General features: G+C 35.9%; 3 protein-coding genes across 4 annotated transcripts; all 3 read left to right on the plus strand.

Annotated features, from left to right (window-relative positions):
• The first annotated feature begins 1122 nt into the window (after positions 1–1122).
• On the plus strand, positions 1123–2980 carry LOC107491436 (lysine histidine transporter-like 5). Its single transcript, XM_016112281.1, has 7 exons — positions 1123–1298; positions 1397–1780; positions 1869–2265; positions 2354–2459; positions 2538–2629; positions 2716–2787; positions 2882–2980. Exons 1-7 carry the CDS (start codon positions 1123–1125, stop codon positions 2978–2980), a joined length of 1326 nt encoding a protein of 441 aa, XP_015967767.1.
• An 8119-nt stretch (positions 2981–11099) lies between these two features.
• On the plus strand, positions 11100–15249 carry LOC107491501 (uncharacterized). 2 transcript variants are annotated; one of them, XM_016112342.3, is made up of 10 exons: positions 11121–11451; positions 11551–11589; positions 11661–11784; positions 12070–12131; positions 12631–12698; positions 12916–12965; positions 13312–13381; positions 14050–14173; positions 14431–14547; positions 14795–15249. In XM_016112342.3, exons 1-10 carry the CDS (start codon positions 11221–11223, stop codon positions 14891–14893), a joined length of 984 nt encoding a protein of 327 aa, XP_015967828.1. In that variant the 5' UTR covers positions 11121–11220; the 3' UTR covers positions 14894–15249. The 2 variants fall into 2 exon arrangements, with proteins under 2 accessions (XP_015967827.1, XP_015967828.1); XM_016112341.3 differs by lacking the exon at positions 14795–15249 and having other exon boundaries at positions 11100–11451; positions 14431–14788.
• Positions 15250–18717: 3468 nt separating this feature from the next.
• On the plus strand, positions 18718–20201 carry LOC107491500 (glucuronoxylan 4-O-methyltransferase 3). The gene has a single exon (XM_021143687.2). It carries the CDS (start codon positions 18951–18953, stop codon positions 19854–19856), a length of 906 nt encoding a protein of 301 aa, XP_020999346.1. The 5' UTR covers positions 18718–18950; the 3' UTR covers positions 19857–20201.
• The last annotated feature ends 317 nt before the right edge of the window (positions 20202–20518 follow it).

Genomic DNA, 20518 nt, shown 5'->3' on the forward strand with positions numbered 1-20518 from the left:
TGGTCAATTTATTTGTCGTTTAAATTTTGTATTTACAATAATTCATTGATCAACGATTTTCATTACAAAATTAAGTGTCGGTCTTTTTCTTAAAATTCAATCTAATTTCGTCCTTGTGCACACATGAACTCATTTATCTCATTATTTTTGAAAGAGTAGGAAATCGGGATTCACTATATATTTTTTATAATATAATGTCACACTTGTCTTATTATATGGTACATGCCGTTTTTATTTAAAGTATATATAAATGGACCATGATCATTCTTTTATATTTTTATTGTTTTCTTAATGGAATTGTAGAAGAAAATAAAATGTTGGGTTTCATTTCCAAGTTTCCTGTCCTGTGCCTGGTAGCTTATATAGCGTTTAATTAAAGAGCAAAATGCTAAAGCAGGAGTATACAATCTCCAATGCATGGCATCAAGATCACTACTGCTTATGCCAATGTGTTTCAAGTTACTCTAATACTATACTGTGTTTGAAAGAATAACTAATGTAGGTACTAGTTGTAGTAGAGGGATCCGGGGAGTAAAATGTTTGAACAATTCAACAAGCGAAGGCTTATTTACCGTAAGAATATGATATGATGGAGAAGAGTATTAAATTAAAGAAAGAAAAGTGATAGGCAGTCCATACGTTTTGCAAGCTAAGTGACACATAAGGAACCGCATTATTGTCGGATCTTCTAGATCCGATCTTCTGAAGTTGCTCCCATTTTGTCGCTGAAACAATTAGTGAGTTCCTAGCTCAATTCACTGAAGTACAGCACTACTAGTATACTATATACACTTGAATTGTGGCCATCTGGCATTACACGTTTACATTATCGTCATAATTTCTTACCTAAACATTATTCTCTCCCACACCCTCGGAACCATGACTAATTCAGCAACGAACTGATGCACCATTATTTAAATGGGCTGAATGTTGACTACCATCCAGGAATATTTAATTCCATTTCCTTTACCATTCTTGGACAAACCCGGAGAATATCGAAGGAGATATCACTTGGAGGCAGCTTTACTAATGGTATACTATTCTCATCCAATTATTGTAGTAATTCTTCGCTCTTAAGATTCATTATTAATTATATTATACTAATTCTCAACGTATATACCCATGGAACAAACGGTTCAGGAGAATGCGGGTGAGAACGAAGGAAACAATGCTAATGCTAATAATGATGAAAGGGGTTCTAGGGACGCAAAATGGTGGTGTTCGACTTTCCACAATGTGACTGCCATGGTTGGCGCTGGAGTCCTTGGCTTGCCATTTGCTATATCCCAGCTTGGATGGTAATTAATATTAGCTAGGGATATGTATGTGTGTGTGTGATTTTTTTCTCTATATATATATATATATATATATATATATTTTTCTCTTGTTATTATAGGATTCCAGGTGTAACAGCAATCATGTTGTCATGGCTTGTGACATTCTATACACTGTGGCAACTGGTGGAGATGCATGAAATGGTTGCGGGGAGGAGATTTGATCGATACTATGAATTGGGAGAGCACATGCTTGGGCCTAAGCTGGGATTCTGGTTGGTGATGGTGCAACAGCTGACCGTACAGATTGCGTCCACCATCGTGTATTGCGTGACCGGCGGCAAGTCACTGAAGAAGTTTTTCGATCTCTTGGTTCCCGGCTGGAGTGGCGTCCGTCAGACATTCTACATCCTCTTCTTTATCCTCCTCCAGTTTCTGCTCTCACAGACTCCTAACTTCAATAAGCTTAAACTAGTTTCCATGCTCGCTGCCCTCATGTCTGTCTGGTAGGTAATGGGCATAATAAATATATATTATATATATGTATTGGTTCAGTAGGTCTCGATTATACCGACGTTGCGTGCGTGCATGCAGTTACTCGACGGTAGCAGTGGTGACGTCAATAGTAATAGGGGTGCGTCATCATCCTAGTCATTATGGAGTTCGATCTGACACCGTTGCGGGAATGACATTTGATGTGTTCACAGCGCTTGGGACCATAGCATTTGCGTTTGCGGGGCACAGCGTGGTGTTAGAGATCCAGGCGACGCTGCCGTCAACGGAGGAAGTACCGTCGAAGAAACCAATGTGGCGAGGCGTGGTGTCTGCATACTTGATAGTTATTTTGTGCTATATGGCAGTAGCAGTGTCTGGGTATTGGGCCTTCGGAAGTGCCGTTGAAGACGATGTCCTCATCTCACTTGAGCACCCCGCCTGGGTCATTGCCGTTGCTAATTTAATGGTCTTCGTTCATGTCATAGGCAGCTTCCAGGTACATACACCTTCAACTTCCTTCCTTCCTTCAATTCCCATATATATACCCCTCTACCTACCTACTTAGCAGCTAATTCATTATCAAGGTTTTTGCTATGCCCGTTTTTGATACCATTGAGTCGCTCCTCGTACGAAAGTACAACTTCGCTCCCTCCAGGACTCTTCGCCTCGTTTCTCGAAGCCTTTTCGTCGGTAACAACCCACTACTTTCATCAACTCTTTTTATTGCATTATATTTAAATATTAACCTCCCTTTTGTTATCTTTGCAGCTCTTGTGGGGTTTATTGCCTTATGTGTTCCATTTTTTGGAGGATTGTTAGGCTTCTTTGGAGGACTCGCATTTACATCAACATCATATATTGTGAGCTTTAACTTAATAATGTATAACTATCAAACTAAATTTCTCTTATCACTATATCCTAACCCAAAAATATTGGATCCATACAGATTCCGGGTGTATTGTGGCTTGCTGCCCCAAAACCAAAGCACTATAGCAAGGTCCATTCTTATGTATCAGTGGTACTACTTTTCACACTCAATTCATTCAATGCTCATTCTTCATGGAAATAATTTATACCGTATATTCCAATCTTACCATTTCTTCTTGTCACAGGTTTGCATTACTATTGGTCTTTTCATAGCAATTACTGCACCCATCGGAGGAGTGCGAACAATCATTCTTTCCATAAAGACGTATAAATTTTTCTCCTAAACCAAGGATCCGTAATCTTAGCTAATTTTATTCTTTATTTCTTTTTTTTATGCTATACAATATTTCTTTTTTAGAATATTAATTATTTTGATGGATATCTATATGATATTATCAAAAAATAGATATCTTAAGTCACCAAAAAAAAAATAGATATCTTTTAATTTTTTTCCTAGCTAGAATGTTTCGTAAACATATTAGGTAGGTGCGATGATTTTTCTTTGTTAATGAATTCGTAGAATTTTTTGTACCTACGGATTCATGGTCAATTTGTAAATTATTATTTAAATATTCTATATATGTTAACTATGAATGTTGTCCCGATAGTAATAATATTTAGCTGTTCCAATTCATGTTAAGGAGTTTACTATCTTTTAAAGTAATAATGTGTAAGAGACAATACAAAATTGATCTAAAATAATTTAAAATTATTTTATTTTATATTTTTAATTATTGTTGAAATGTAATTAAATAATATTATATTTGATCCGTGTCTAATAACTCGAACCAACGTTATACCTTAAATCAGCTAAGCCAAAGTCAGTTGCACCAAATAAGAAATATTCGCGCTATACCTCAACTCATATTCTAGGAAATCTCAAGATCTCAACAAACACACTCGTTCAATCATAAATAAGATGCTGCAAGTGACATAAGATAGATAACGAACACACACAAAACAGAACTAAAAAAGCTATTATTATTGTTATTTTTTTTTATCACGAACTGTCTTAAGTATTGGAGTCCTTTTTGCGGGTTCTCCACATTGTTCGGACGAGAAAGGAACTTGAGGTGTAGCACATAGGAGAAGGATAAATTGGTAGGACCATTGCTGATGACGCCCCACCTGCTCTTCATCTTAATATTTTTTGCAGGACCATTGCCGATGACGCCGTACCTCGGACTCTTCCTCCCACTCATGATAAATTGGTAGCCATAAATGCTACCCTCCTCGCTGAGGTTAAAAGGATGTCCGAGCTCCTAGAGTCAACCCACAATGGAAAGTCCAACGCCAAGGACCCTAAGAACACGACTTCAAATGTCACACAATCTCAGGAATTAAGTTTTTAGGAGATCACCCCGTCAAAAGAAAAACTCACTATAGACAATTTTTTCGAAAAATATTGTCAAATTTCAGATGTCGAAGAACTTTGTGTTGCCTACCACACTCAAGTCGTATGAAGGACTCGGAGATCCCCGTATCCATATTAAGAAAATTCAATCCATGATGTTCTTTAATGGTGCCTCTGATCCTATATTTTGTTGATCTTTTCCAACTTTTTTAGACAGTACTGCTTTAATCTGGTTTTCTAAGATACCTGCAGGTTCAATCTCTTGTTTCGAAGAACTGGCAGGGTCTTTTATCGAATACTTCACGGCTTCAAGAATATACATCATGGGTCTGACTACCTTAGCACTATCAAGCAAGGTCCACATGAAAGCCTAAAAGACTATATGATGAGGTTTGCCAAAGCAACAATGGAGATATCTGACCTCAGTCTTGAGGTGCACCTGCACGCACTAAAGAGCGGCCTCCGCCCCGATAAGATCCAAGAGACCATTGCTGTCACCAAGCCGAAAATATTAGCATAATTCAGAGAGAAAGTTGCGGGTCAAATGGAGATCGAGAAATTCCGTGAAGCACGGCAGATAGAGAAGCAACAACCTTGCCGAGATGAAGAAAGATAACCAAGGTCATAGACCAGCAAGGAGCTTAAAAAGCCTTTCAAGCTAACCCCAAAGTTTGACTTCTACACCAAATTCAATACAAAAAGGGAGGATATAATCAAGGAAATCCTTTATAACAAACTCATAAAGCCACCGAGCAAAGCAGGTACCTATCAAGACCAAAAGTATGTGGACAAAATCAAGCACTGCACGTTCCACCAGAAGTTCGGTCATACCACTGATGAATGCGTGGTGGCCAAAGATTTGCTAGAGAGACTTACACGACAAGAACTATTGGATAAATACATCAGCAGTAGGATGCAACGAGATTCATCAATCTCGGCAACGACAGAACATTAGACAACAAACACCAAAAAGGACCAATGGCAGCATAATCAATCCCACCCACTTAATTGATTATCAATTACATATCAGGAGGATTTGCATGTGGTGGAAACACAAGATCGGCTAGGAAAAGAAGCTACCGGACCATGTTTACATTACAAGACGACACACTGTCAAAAACATCTACTTTCCCCGTTTTGTAGATCACATTTGCAAATAAAGATTTTTAATGCGAAACCCCTAACCTCGATGACCCTGTAATAATCTCAATGCCAATGTCATGTTCTTATCCACATTAAAAAAGATGCAACTAAACGACAAGGCGCTGCAACCATCCTCCGGCGAATTGGTCGGGTTTTCTGGGGAAAGATTCCCCGTAACAGGTTATGTTTAGGTGAGGACGACCTTAGGGGAGTATCCTCACTCAAAAACTTTAGATATCTGGTATTTAATTGTCGATTGCTTTAGTCCTTATAATATTATCCTAGGTAGACCATCTCTAAATGCTTTCAGAGCTATAATCTCCACAATTCATTTGTGCGTCAAGTTTTTCTTGCAAGACAGAACCATAGCAACAATATATTCACATAAAAAGGAAGCAAGACAATGTTACAATGCAGGCCTTAAAATGTAACAAATGCCGATACCAAGGATAAATTCGGTCTACAATACCAACGATATACCAGATCTAGCCGAACTAGATCCTCAGCTCAATCACGAGCAACGACCTGTTCCAATAGATGACCTGAGTGAGGTGAGCATTTCTAACAGCAAAAATCAGGACACTAACATTGGTTTTGCTTTATCTGCAGGGTACGTGAAACAAATCACCAACTTACTCCAGGCAAATGCCGACCTGTTCGCTTGAACCCCTACTGACATGTCGGGGATAGACCCAAAAGTCATATGCCACAAACTCGCTTTGGACCCTAAAGCTCGTCCAGTAAAGCAGAAGAAGAGACATTTAGGAAAGGAACAAATAGATGTAGCCGTCAAAGAAACACAAAAGCTATTAAGTGCGGGTTTCATTCAGGAAATCTGCTTCACATCCTAGTTAGCAAATGTGGTGATGGTAAAAAAGAATTCGGGAAAATGGCGAATGTGTGTGGACTTCACCGACCTAAACAAGGCCTTCCCAAAAGACTCTTATCCATCGTCGTGCATTGACAAGCTTGTCGAAAATATTTCTGGTTACAAAATATTTAGCTTTATGAATGCATATTTGGGCTATAACCAGATACTCATGCACCCTTCAAATGTCGACAAAACGGCCATTATAACCGAGCATGGGAATTTCCGTTACAAAGTCATGCCTTTTGGCCTCAAAAACACATACGCTACCTACCAACATTTGATAGACAAGGTTTTTTAGAACCAGATCGGAAATAATATAGAAGTGTACATAGACGATATGGTCGTCAAATCTGAGACCGAAAAAAGTCACCTGTCCGATCTCAAGGAGGTATTCGATCAACTAAGAAAGTACAACATGCGCCTAAATCCTGAAAAATGTGCTTTTGGGGTACAAGGGGGAAGTTCTTAGGATTCATGTTAACCTACAAAGGAATTGAAGCAAACCCTGACAAGTGCAATGCGGTCATATAGATGAAGTCGCCAACAATGATCAAAGAGGTACAACAATTGACAGGAAGACTGGTGGGCTTGTCAAGATTCCTACCAACGATGGCAGCAAGATCAACCCATTTCTTCAACACATTACGGAAGTCAAACAAATTTGAATGGTCGGATAAGTGCGAGGTAGCCTTCACCAAGTTCAGGAAAATCATATCATCACCTCCGATATTGAGAAAACCAACACATGGTAACCCACTATATGTATACCTTTCAATTTCTGCTAACTCAATTTCATCTGTTCTTGTAACAGAAGCAAGTCGGGAGCAGCACCCAGTCTACTTTATCAGTAAAATTTTACAGAACGTAGAAACTCGATGCCAAACCATTGAAAAACTTGCCTATGCTCTGGTAGTTACAACACGACGCCTATGGCACTACTTTCAAAGCTACAAGGTCATAGTACGAACCAATCAACCACTGCGGCAAGTGTTAACACGACCTGATCTTCCAGGAAGATTAACAAAACAGTCCATCGAGTTATCCGAACACGATATCAACTACCAAGCTCGGGGATCACTAAAATCCCAGGTACTAGCCGATTTCATTGCAGAATTCACCTCAACATGGGAAGTTTATCCATAATGGGAGCTATATGTGGATGGTGCTTCTAACAAAGACGGTGGGGGAGCAGGAATTGTTCTCAAAGACAAAGAGGGAGTCTCTGCCAAGCAATCAATAAAGTTCATGTTCCCAGTAAGCAATAACCAATCCGAGTATGAAGTACTTCTGGCCGGCCTATGATTAGCCAAAGAGAGTGGAATTCAACACATTAAAGTCTATTGTGACTCCCTCCACGTCGTTCAACAGGTAAATGGCATTTTCGAGGTACGTGAGCCTTTATTAGAACAATATTTAACACAAGTGCAACATTTAGTCCAGGGATTTCAAAATTTTCAAATCACACATGTTCATAGAAATGAAAACAATAGGACTGATATATTATTCAAGTTAGCTGCTTCAAGAAAAATAAATACATCATCGAAATTGTTACAAATAACCCTAGAACGACCTAGTATAGGCAACAACCTTGTTCTAAGTTTATCACAGGTAGAAGACTAGAGAGCTTAATATGTTAATTTTCTAAAAAATGGAACGATACCAACAACGGAGAATAATCCAAAGGTCTTCAAGAAAAAAGTAAGCTACTTCACCATCATTGGAAACGACCTCTATAAACGGGGGTTTTCCTGGCCTCTGCTTAAATGCTTGGGGGACGAAGACACTGCAATGTCAGAAGCACACGAAAGCATTTGTGGAACACACATAGGTGGCCGAAGCCTTGTAGCAAAGTTACTAAGAGCGGGATATTATTGGCCTTCACTAAAGAAAGATTGCATGAACAAAGTTCAATGATGTAATAACTGCTAAAAGTGTGCACCAATAATTCACAACCCAGCCGAGACCTTGCACACATCGGAGATCGGATGGCCATTCCACAAATGGAGGCTGGACATCCTCGATCCTTTTTCGGTATCACAAGGCCGGGTAAAATTCCTACTTGTAGCAATTGACTATTTTACAAAGTGGATACAGGCTCAACCACTCATCAAAATAACATCGAACAAGGTACAAAATTTCATTTGGAAATTTATTATATGCCGATATGGATTACCTATGGACATTGTTACTGACAACGGTAGGCAGTTTACTGATAAGAAAATAGCATCTTTTTTACAAACCTTGAACATAAATCATCATTTTTCATCGGTCGAGCACCCACAGACTAACGGGCTTGCCGAGGCAACTTATAAGACCATTTTGCAGGCATTAAGGAAAAAGTTAACTCTAGCCAAAGGATAGTGGGCCGAGTTAATATCAGAGATACTTTGGGGATAGAACACCATCCCCACAAAGCTCGACTAAGAAAACGCCTTTCAAATTGGTGTTTGGATCCGATGCCATGATCCTAGTAGAAATAGCCCAAGGATCAATCAGAACCAATCATTTTGACAGAGAGGCGAATGACCAAATGAGGAAAGCCGAGGTGGATACAATAGAAGAAGTACGATAAGATGCAAGGATACGGCAAGAAGTGATGCAGCTCATGGTTCAGCGCAAGTACAACAAAAAGGTCAAACTACAGCCACTACACCAAGGAGACCTCGTCCTCAGACGACTTGAAGACTTCCGAAAACCCCCAGGACAAGGCAAGCTCGCTACAAATTGGGAATGTCCTTTCTGAATTTCACAGGTTCATGGTCGAGGAGCGTACTCCCTACAAACTCTATAAGGGTTAGACTTACCAAGTACATGGAATATTTCGTCATTACGCTTGTACTTAAGGGTGGCAAGCGGGGAAGCCCGCCCCGCCCCACTTAGTGAGGCAGTTCTAAAATCCCACCCCCACCCCGCCTAACTGCGGACTGTCGGGCTAAACCCGTCAAATCTCTTTTTTTTTTACTATTAATAATTAAATAATATATATAATTTTACAATCATTTTAATAAATTTATAATTTCTAAAATCATAAAAAAATTATAATTTTTATATTCACAAATATTAAAGTCTATGTATTTATAAATATCTAATAAACATAATTATACACAAAGTTTTCATCCAAAATATAATTATAAATATTATCTCCAAAGTAAAATAAACATAATCCAAAATATAATTATAAATATTGTCAACAAAGCAAAATAAACATAATCCAAAATATTCAATTTTCATCTTCATTCTCTTGTAAGTCGGGTTGGGGGAAGTTGAGTTTTGGCAAAAAAATTGCAAAATTACCCCATTGCAAAAAAAAAAAACATTAAGCCTAGCGGGAAAACCCGACCCGCCTTGCCAAAACCCACAGTTTAAGCGGTGCGGGTTAGGCGGGCTTTTGCTATTTGGCGGTCCCAATTTTTCAGCCCGACCTGCCTTTTTGGCGGGTTACGCGGGTCGAGCCGGCGGGTTTAGGTCTGTTTGCTACCCCTACCTGTACCACACTTAAACATTTGTATGCATTTTTAAGGTCGGGAGGTACTCTTTTTCCTACCACCAAAGTTTTTTCAAAAAAAAGGTTTTACTCGGAGAGGTTTTAACGAGGCCGACCACTTCAAATCTACCAAGCATTATTCAGTTTATCAATTTATACATTTTATCTAAACAAATATTCTATCTACCATACAGTAGAAATGCAACTAAAATAGCAACAAAACACGATGCAATGACATATAAGGTCATAGTCATTTTTTACAAAAGGAGTTCAGATAAACAGAACAAAAGTCTAATCATCAAATCCAGACAAAATACAAACTAAAGTCGAAATTCATTTATCAACTGCATCTGTAGTCTCATCTTGGACCTCCCCCTCAGGCTCATCATCAACCAATTGGCCATTCACAAATAAGATGTTGCGAGTGACCTAAGATAGATGACGATCACGCACAAAACAGAGCTCAAAGTCCATTGCTATTATTTTTTTTTATCACAAACTGACTTAAGTATCGAAATTCTTTTGCAGATTTTTCACATTACTCGGATGAGAAAGAAGTTCAAGATGCAGCACATAAGAAAAAAACAGTGCTATTCTAACTGTCACCGACCTATACCTCAGAATCCAACTCCAGACCGGAATAATATTATATATATATAATTATAAATATTAAATATCTTGTATTCCTATCATTACTGTTTTTAATTATAATTACAGTTTGTTGATTTGTAGCACTTGGACGTAACTGGCATATCACATAACCTTACCCATTGGCGTTCCTCATAATGTGGCCAACATTTTTAGGAAAATATAGTCACCGGGGGCAAGGGGCTTATAAATTCAAATGTTTTCAATGCTTATCTAGTTATGTCAACATAAGTGTTTAAAAGAGATAACTAAGAATGGTAATAAGTAAGGTAAGGTAGGGTTTGGAGTTAATTCTAATTTTATCTGCGAATTAAAATTTTTATATAAATTTAATTATATTTTATCTGCGAGTTGAGAATATCTCAACTTTAATCCTATCTGTTATTAACTTATGAGTATTTAATCCTACCCACAAATTATAAAAGAGATGCAACATTATTATATAACTTGCTGATAATTTAAAATAAAATTGACTTTTTTGTAAAAAAAATATTAAATTATCAAATAATAATATTTTTTTAATGGTTAAAAATCTTTTGTATTTAGTAAAAAATCTTTAATTTAACAACTACTTGAAACATATTTTTATATAAGTATACAACATGGTGAAAACTCAGGTGAAGTCGACTTAATGTGAAGTTGATACTTAAGAGCCGTTAGATGATTTTACTGATTTGACTAAATTTTTATCCAACGGCTCTCACGTATCAACTTCACGTGAAATCGACTTCACCTGAATTTCCACCATACAACATATAAATATATAGAGTGCGAATTAGTAATTCTATCCTATCCACCCTGTACGAGAATCCTATTCGCACCTTATTTTCTCTGTTGCGAATCGGGTTGACACCCGTACCCACCGAATAGTCGGATTGTGAATAGTGTGGATGTTGACACCCCTAGGGATAACTCAATTCCAAACCAACTGGATAATAATTGAAATAAGAATGAGAACTTGATCCATCAAGTGCACACGAGACGACAACACAGATTCACAGATAGGTAAGGGTGTGGCCAAAACATGTCGTTGTGGTGCTCCCCTTACAACTTTCTTCCCCGTTCTTCATCTTCTCCCAATTGCATTGGCTTAGCAACTCCAATTCTCTTCTCCTCAGACTTCAAACCTCTCCAAGTTCCCTCCCCTTCCCAGAGATTCAGAGTTGCAGCTAAATCGAACTCGGGAACGGAGCCGTCTCCCCCCACAAACACAAGCTTTCTCGCTTTTCTATGTCCTCTGCTCAAGCTTTTCTCTGTAACTTCACTCCACTCACCCTGATAATACCCTTATCCTTATGCTTTGTTCCTTCAATGACATGTTGTAATGTTGTTGCTGTCTCTTACACATTCGCAGGGAGGAGATCCTTCTAAACAACGCAATTTCACTTTCGAGGTCAACAATCCCACTTCTTCCTCCCTATTTCATTTTCACGTCCAAAATTTAATTCATATGTCGAATGGCAGGTGGCAACATCTTCCTTGGCTACCCTCTCAAGATTTCCATGGGGAACAAAATCCAAACGTCACACTTCACTCAACACTCCCGTCACCTCAAATCTTCCTGTTAATCTGCAGCTTTTTGAATTTGGTATGCTTCTTCCACTTTAGCTACATGTTTTCCAGCAATCCTCACATGCTATTGCTAATAATTTCATTTACTTATACTGCACAACGTTCTACAAGATATTGATTTATTTCTTTTGAGAACATTATATTATTGTTAAGCCCCGCTCTTGGTCTCACACTCTCACTCAATGTTAATATTTACTGTACCAGTTCTCATCCAAACCCTCGTGATTGTTGTGAATTTATCATTAAAGTTTGTACTTGTCCAATATTATATCTTGAAAGCTGAAACATTGTTTGTCAACAGAGGCATGCCCCTTTTGTAGAAGGGTACGGGAGGCCTTGACTGAACTAGATCTTTCTGTGGAGGTTAGCTTCAGATACATCATATGGTCACATACAACTTCCTTTCTTTTTTTTCTATGCACATAGTCACATACACTTACCAGTTACGATCCTGTTTATTAACCGGCCTTGTGTATTCGTTTTCATTAGTTTATGAAGAAAAAGCAAAATCGGTGAAAACACAAAATCCTAGAATTAGAAAACATTGAAATATGAAAACAAACTCTTGACTTTGTTTTCATTAACCTGAACGAGGAATTGCATGAATATAAACATGACCGGCACTCATTTATTTGATTATTGATTTTATTTTATTTTTTTTTTTTGTCAAACAGAGTAACTGATTAGAGCAAAACAGAACGATTTGATACTTCCTTTTTGTATGAGAACTTAATTACTGTCAATGAATTAAAATATTTTTAGTTGAGACTCGAGAGTTGTGACATGACGAAATTGATTAAAGTTCACTTTTATCAATCAGTTCGGCTAATATTAACCCTTTTGGTGATATCAATTCAAATAGGTTTATCCTTGTCCTAAGGGTTCTGTAAGACACAGAGAGGTGGTAAGAAGAACTGGTGGCAAAGAGCAGTATGTGATTCCCCGTGTCATATCATTTCTTATTGGTTGATGATTTTATTGCAGTATAGCTGAATATCGATAATCTAAAAGCAACTTTCAGAGTACCATATGTCTATTATTTTTTAAGCATATGCCCTTTCTTTTTTCTTTTTCCCTTTTTAAAAAAGAAAAAGAAAAAACTTGTTCCAGATGTTCATTTTGATTTCTTTTTATAAATCTTTTGTAGGTTTCCTTTCCTCATTGATCAAAATTGTGGTGTTTCTATGTATGAAAGTGGTACGTGAGGAAGCTCTATCTCTCTTCTTTCTCCAAGTAGTTGCTGCTTATCTTGTATAGCCGCAGTGTCATAAATCACCAACATTTGCGGTGCCTTTAACTGGTTTGAGGAGACCATGTTAACAACTTATTTTTCATCTCCAGATTTCTTGCATGAAGTTTCACTTTTTTTTCTTAGTTGTATTAGTAAATCATATTTACTAATTCAATCCATTGAGTGTTGTATACAGATTTGTGTTAATAGATTTGCTAGGTTACTAAATGCAAGTATGCAACGTAGCCTTTAGCTCGACCTGATTCTGCATGGCTTCTTCCCTTTTATTTAATTCTTCGTGTCTTGTTGTAGGTGATATCGTGAAATACTTGTTTGAGCGATATGGAGAAGGTAGAAGTCCATCATTGGGTTTACTGGAGAGGTATCTGATACAAGAATTGTTTTGGGTGTCATTAATTAGATCTATCAATTTCAAACCGTCGTAGTTATCGATTTACAGTAGACTAGAATATCTTAATTTAATATGTACATGAACGAGTTAAGGTAGTCCCTGAGCAGTGTTTTCCCAGCTCAGGAATACTTTGAGGTTTAACTCGTACATAACAGTGTCTTCCCATCTTGGGCAAATCACAAAGTAACCGTGTAATGATTGTAAGTCTTAATACAAAGAGTTTAAGAGATGCCAACATTTACGAGACTAATTGTACCAATGGTTGCTCCATGGTTTTGACGAGGATAAAATTAAAGTTGGCTTTTTATTTTTTCTATTTATAGGGGTTGTTTGGATTAATTTCTAAGAAAATATTTTTTTCGAGTTAATTTTTTTAAAAAAATCTTATAGAAAAGTAAGAGTAATTTTATGTTCATATAAAAAGATTTTTTTATTTATATAACAATATAAAAGTATTTTTTGTTTATTTATTAACTTCTTAAAAAAATATTTTTTATTTTTTTAGTATTTTTATTTTTACTTTTACTACTAAAAATTTACCACACATTAAAAAATTAAAAAATATATATATTTTTTCATTGGAAAAAAAAATTATCAATTTAACGGCACCGAATAAACACTAAGTTACTCTTGTGCAGCACTATTTTTACTGGATGGATGCCAACAATACTTCGAGCAGGTAGGGGAATGACCCTTTGGGAACGTTCCAGGCTTGACATTCCTCCAGGGAAGTTGGAGCTCTTCTCATACGAAAATAATCCAGTAAGATAATAATTTTCTATCTCTAGTTTGTGGAGGAAATGCAAATGCAGACACTCAAACTTGCTTTTTAGTTTCCACTTGGTCTAGACTGGTATGGAAAGAGAGCTAGTGTTGTTTGACCGTAGTTTCCTTTGTTTAAATTCAACTATAATGGACAGAACACATCCACATATTGTGTTGAAGTTATGGCCTGTTATTATTTTTTATTCTTTTTTTTCTTCTCACAAACTAAACAGATGTAAAATTGCACCCTACAGTATGCACGAATTGTTCGTGAGGCATTGTGTGAATTGGAACTTCCTTACACTCTACAAAATGTTGGAGAAGGATCTCGCCGGATTAAGTTACTTTTGGATGCTTCCGGATCTAAAGAGGTCAGATTTAGATCAACAAAATTGCTTACGAGTTTAACTGAAATGAGATCTGTATGCTTCCAGATTCGTTGGTTGTTTGTTCAAAATTGGAAATTGAAGTTTTACAGTGGACAACCTTAAGCAAGTAGGTGGTTATGTCCAATAATGAAAAAAAAAAATATTGACATCAGAACACAAAATGGTAAGAAGGAAGATTGCAAAGATTTTTAATTTCTCTCTACTCAAATATGAAAATTGTCTTTTACAGGTTCCTTACATGATTGATCACAATACTGGATTTCAATCTGGGGACTATAAGATGATCCTATCTTATTTGTTTGAAACCTATTCCACAGCTATTGTATGATTTCCACTCTCTGTAGCCGAAGAATTTTCGTGCTTTGGATTGGAATCACTATTCACCAACAAGCCTGTACAGAGGTCCAGGGTATAGGCTAGAGAGGATTGTATAAAGTAGAATAGGACTAATTAAGTAAATATGTGTACAAAATGGATAAGTCGACTGAATCTCTTGAGTCTTGATTTTATTTAGAATAAAAAGTGATATGGAGTAGCTTTTTCCATTAAGGAGTAGAGGATGTATCCTGGTCATTTTTAGAGTTAGTTGAACATAATAGGTTTGATTTCGGATTTGTGCTACCCTATTGGTTAGTATCAAAATGTCATATGCCTTTTGTTTTAATCTTCACCATTCATGAAAAATAGCCCTATTTGATCTTCTCACTCTTCTAATATAAGAGAATTAATAATTGGAGAGCACTTCCATAGAGACACTAAAAATGTCTTTTATTTAAGATGTTTATATGTATGATGATATTATTGGACATTTTTATTAGACTGATTAAGAATTTATTTTTTAATAAACCCGAACAAAATTAGTTTATGATAGCAACAATAATAAACTTAATTGTCCGCACTATAATTATTAGATCCGATTTGATCCGATCGATTTACACAATCTAAATCGAATCATGTTTAAATTTTTTTATAAAAAAACAAATATATCCCTGATTTTTGTTTAAAAAATAAAAATAAAAAAAATCATAATCTAGTGGATTATATAAATTGGTCGGTTCGAATGGATCGGATAACAATTGGGTTTATTGTAATTGTTATAAAAAAAATTGATTTTATTCTAGTTTATTAAGAAATTAAAAAATAATCGATTTATTAATACATCAAATAATAATAATACATAGATAAATGTCTTTATAAAAAGACGTTTTACACGTCTTTATAGGAGCATTCTCCTTAATAATTTCTTTCATTTAAAGCCTTCTTTTAGCATTGGGAAAGGAAAAAGGAATGAAAATGAAAATAATTACTACTAATTATATTAGGTGTATCCTAAATCAATTACATTAAAATATAAAATACACGTTAAAAATAAATTAAAATATATATATTTATATATAAATATATGATAGTTAATTTTTTTATTCATATAAATATTTTTTTTGAATAAAATTAAATGTCCAAACCTCCACGGTGTCATTTTCATTCTTGTTTCATTTTATATAATATTATGGTATGTATAAAAAGGGAAAGTGGTTTATAAATGTCAATTATTCAACCTCTCTGCTGTTCTACCAACTATAGCCAATATTTTAGGAGCACATAATGCACGTTAGTAGCTGTTTTTTTCTTTTTTTTTTTGGTTCTTTTTTTTTTTCGTCAAATCATCATGGGAACAAATTTGTTTAACCTTTTTTAACTGTCATGTATGATTGAAATAAGGATATGAATGTGATCATGTTTCTCAAGATCTCAACCATCTCTGTCATTTTATCTGGCCCGTTTGTTTTACGGTGAAAACTCAGGTGCAGTCGACTTTACGTGAAGTTGATAGTTGAGAATCGTTAGATGAAAATTTAGTCAAATCAGTCAAATCATCTAACAACTCTCACTTATCAACTTCACGTGAAGTTGACTGTACCTGAGCTTCTATCTTCTTTTATATAATAATAATAAGGCAGAAACTCACCTGCAGTCGACTGCAGGTGAAGTTGTTTCTGAATGGCTGACACGTGTTACTATATGGTTTAAAAAAAATCGGTTTATTTTATATAAATGGTTTATTTAAAAAAACTGGTTTGAATTGGACCAAGCAGTTACTTTTATTCCCTTCTTCTTCGTTTCGCACGTAAAATTCGTTCTCTTTCAATCCCTTTTTCAGAACTAATATGAAACTTTCAATTAGGTATGTTCCTTTTATTTATATTTCTTAATCAAATTTATTATTTCAAATGTATTTCTTAATTTATGTTTTTATTCATTTCTTTGTGAATGATGAAAATTATTTAATAAATACGTACATATTTATGTCATTACACCATTTTGATGTTCAGGATCATAAATGCCAAGATAATTCATGGCAATTTCATGTGATGGAAGACAAAAATGTAATTATGGTATAACGTAGACTAGTTGATAGCATGAGCATTGTTGAAATTTTGGCATGATCTCTTTCATATTTGTTATATGTTTCTTTAGTTGGTGATGTTATAGTTTATTGTGATGATACGATGGTAGTTTAATTGTATGAGTTAGGTCCTTTTTATTTGGTTGAATTTTTTTTATGGCTATCCTATTCTTGATGGCAATATCAAAATAAATATTTTCATTAGTTGTTCTTTTTTTTCTCTATTTTTGAATCAATTTTATTTTGAAAAGATTTATTAAAAATTTTTGTTGTAGACAAAATTAATAATATTATGTTCAATTATTTAAGGAGACCAAATTAATTATTTTGATTAGATACTTTTGTTTTATTGAAAATAAATTCTAATTTCATTAAAAAATAAATTCTAGTTGATAAGTAAAAACACAAAAACCTGCATGACAGTGAAATCATAATTTCTAGACAAGTAAATTATAGTCTTATTATCTTAAAAAAATAATTTATTTATAGAATAATATTGAAAAAGTAACAATAATTTGCATGAAAATAGTTTATTAGTAAAATAAAAGTTAATTGATTGATTACCATAAAATTTAATTTAACGATAAATTTGCAATTAAACATATTTTTACAGCTTAATTTAAAATCTGTTTACAACTTAATTTAAAAGCATCTGAAAATGTAAGTTATGGGAAACAAAACAAAACTCATCAAGAAAATAGAAACGGAGACACAAAAAAAGGACAAATGATATCATTTATGCCATTCCTATAAAAAAAACCGTGAATTTTGTTTCTTTTTTAGAATACTAAATTTTACTTTTTCAAACAATTTGTATACATATATTTGACAAAAATTAAATAAAAAAAAGTTTCAGATAAATTTAAAGAAAAATTGGTCAATATGAATGAAGAAAAAAAACATATTAAATTCATCTGTTAGGAATTTAGGAATAATATGCAGAAAGAATTTAAATTATTTTAAAAGTAGTTATTTGATTTATTTAAACTGGTTTTTTTAAATAAACCATTTGTATAAAATAAATTAATTTTTTTTAAACCATACAGTAACACGTGTCAACGATCCAAAAGCAACTTCACCTGCAGTCGACTGCAGGTGAGTTTCCACCTAATAATAATTATAACTAATATTAACTTGGCAAACAAAAAAATCCCTTAAGATTCCATTAGTTAATATTATTCAATTAGCACCAACACCAGCACAACAAACGGTAGGTGTGGCTCCCTCCACCTAATGATAATTGATCTCTTTAGTAAAAGACACGGTAGGTAATACATATGAGTCATCATGACTAATTGACTATAAATCTGGTGCATTATCCTACTATATAATTTTTTTATCCAAACAATAATAATATTTGTACTAATTTTGGTGAAATGTTTTTTTTTTAATCTTACAATCGAAAATTATTAAGTTTTATCAAATAATTTTAACTATTAATCTAATATTTTTTAATTTAACAAATTAATAATATATATTTCTTCTATATTTTTAAATATGAAAAAGTTTAGGAGAGCAGTTTTGTTGAATTTTGACCAGCATGTAACCAGCAGAGGAAGGTGAGCCATTGGATGAAATCTCACACAAATCTCACACCATCAAATCATCATTGATGGCTAGTTGATGGCTAACAATCACAAAAATTGCTGGTCCTAACATTGCTCTTTAAATATTATTATTATTGTCTAAAATCAATTAATTCTACTAATTCTGTAGTATTTCTCATAGTATAAATATCATTTTCCACCCTCCGGTCTCTTTGTCACCACCTTTGCTGCCCTTTACTCTGAAGCAAATTCAGAGTTCCAACGCGTGTTAATCTGCATACAAATGCCCGAATTCCATCTTTAAATTAAACTGACATCTACCAACCCTTAACTTAAAAGACGTTCCTGCTCTGGCCATCGTAAACCCAACCCCCGCCGGGCCGCCGCCGGACACGTTGGCTCGTTAAGTTATAGTTGTATCCATAAATTGAAGCATGAGATCCAAAACGCAATTCACAGGCACTTTGAAGGTATCACTTCTGTGCCTTGGATTTTTGGTCCTCTTCGTGTTGATATTCCGGTCAACCATATCCTCCTTCAATTCATCAAAGTCAAACACAAGAAGAGCTAGCTCTGCTACAGAAGAAGCGCAAGGCAGAGAAGCAGAGAGCGCAACAGTAGTGGCGTGCCCGTCAGTGGCGCCATTGACTCCGACATGCAGCAAAGCTCCTCCATCTCTGGCGAATGCCGTGATCCACTACGCGACGACGAATATCACCCCTCAGCAGACCCTCCAGGAGATCTCAGTGTCAGCCAGAGTCCTGCAGAAGAAATCACCCTGCAACTTCCTCGTGTTCGGCCTGGGTCACGACAGCCTCATGTGGACGTCCCTCAACTACGGCGGGCGCACCGTGTTCCTGGAGGAGGACAAGGCCTGGATCGACCAAGTCCAGCAGAGGATTCCCGGCTTGGAGTCGTACCACGTGGCCTATGACACCAAGGTCCACCAGGCGGACGATCTCATCAAGATTGGAATGGAGGAGGATGAGTGCAAGAAGGTGAGCGACCCCAGGTTCTCCAAGTGCCAGCTGGCACACAAAGGCTTTCCGAGCGAGGTTTACGACATTGAGTGGGATGTGATCATGGTGGATGCACCCACGGGCTACTTCGAAGGGGCGCCTGGCAGGATGAGCGCCATCTACACGGCTGGCTTGATTGCCAGGAACAAGGAGCAGGGCGAGACCGACGTCTTTGTCCACGACGTTGACAGGAAGGTCGAGGACACCTTCTCCAAAGCCTTCCTCTGCCAAGGCTATCTCAGGGAGCAGCAAGGACGGATCAGACACTTCACCATCCCTAGTCATAAGGCTCGTTTGGGCAGACCCTTTTGCCCCTCCTGAGTCCTCATACCTTTTGCAATTATATTATTCTTTAACTTCCCGAGTACTGTTTCTCATCATTTCTTTACTCAATGGGAGTCTCCAGCCATAGCCAACACAAATAAAAGAAAAGGGAGAAAACGAAGCCTTCGTATATTGCATTTTTTTTCATACTATATATGTCACCTTGTTTTTTTTTTTTTCGGAAACTCTCTTTTACAAAAGCGAGTAAGTTATTTTTCATCGTTAGCAAGACACTTAATTGGTACAGAAGCTATACTAGGCGCACACCACTACACCAGCAACAATATTAAACATTGCCTTTACCACATTCATTAAAGGGATAACAGCCACATTTGTAGTTGATGATCTTGTATATTTAAAACAAGGTTCCAAGAACAACGTACTTGATTTAGAAACTAGTAACGGAATGAGAAGAGATAGCTATTTAAAACAAGGTTCCAAGAACAACGTACTTGATTTAGAAACTAGTAACGGAATGAGAAGAGATAGCTGCCATTCTCTTGTCAACGTCAACAAGCAACAGTAATGAAAATTATGTGTTGCTTGGTACAAAGACAAAAGCTGTGAGTCGTGATTAAATTTGAGCAAAGACTTACATTTATTCCTGAAATTTGTTGATTCAGTTGTGAAGTGCTTTTCGTCACAAATTCCTTAAAGAG

The sequence above is a fragment of the Arachis duranensis genome, chromosome 5, assembly GCF_000817695.3.
Source record: "Arachis duranensis cultivar V14167 chromosome 5, aradu.V14167.gnm2.J7QH, whole genome shotgun sequence".
Lineage (NCBI taxonomy): Eukaryota > Viridiplantae > Streptophyta > Magnoliopsida > Fabales > Fabaceae > Arachis > Arachis duranensis.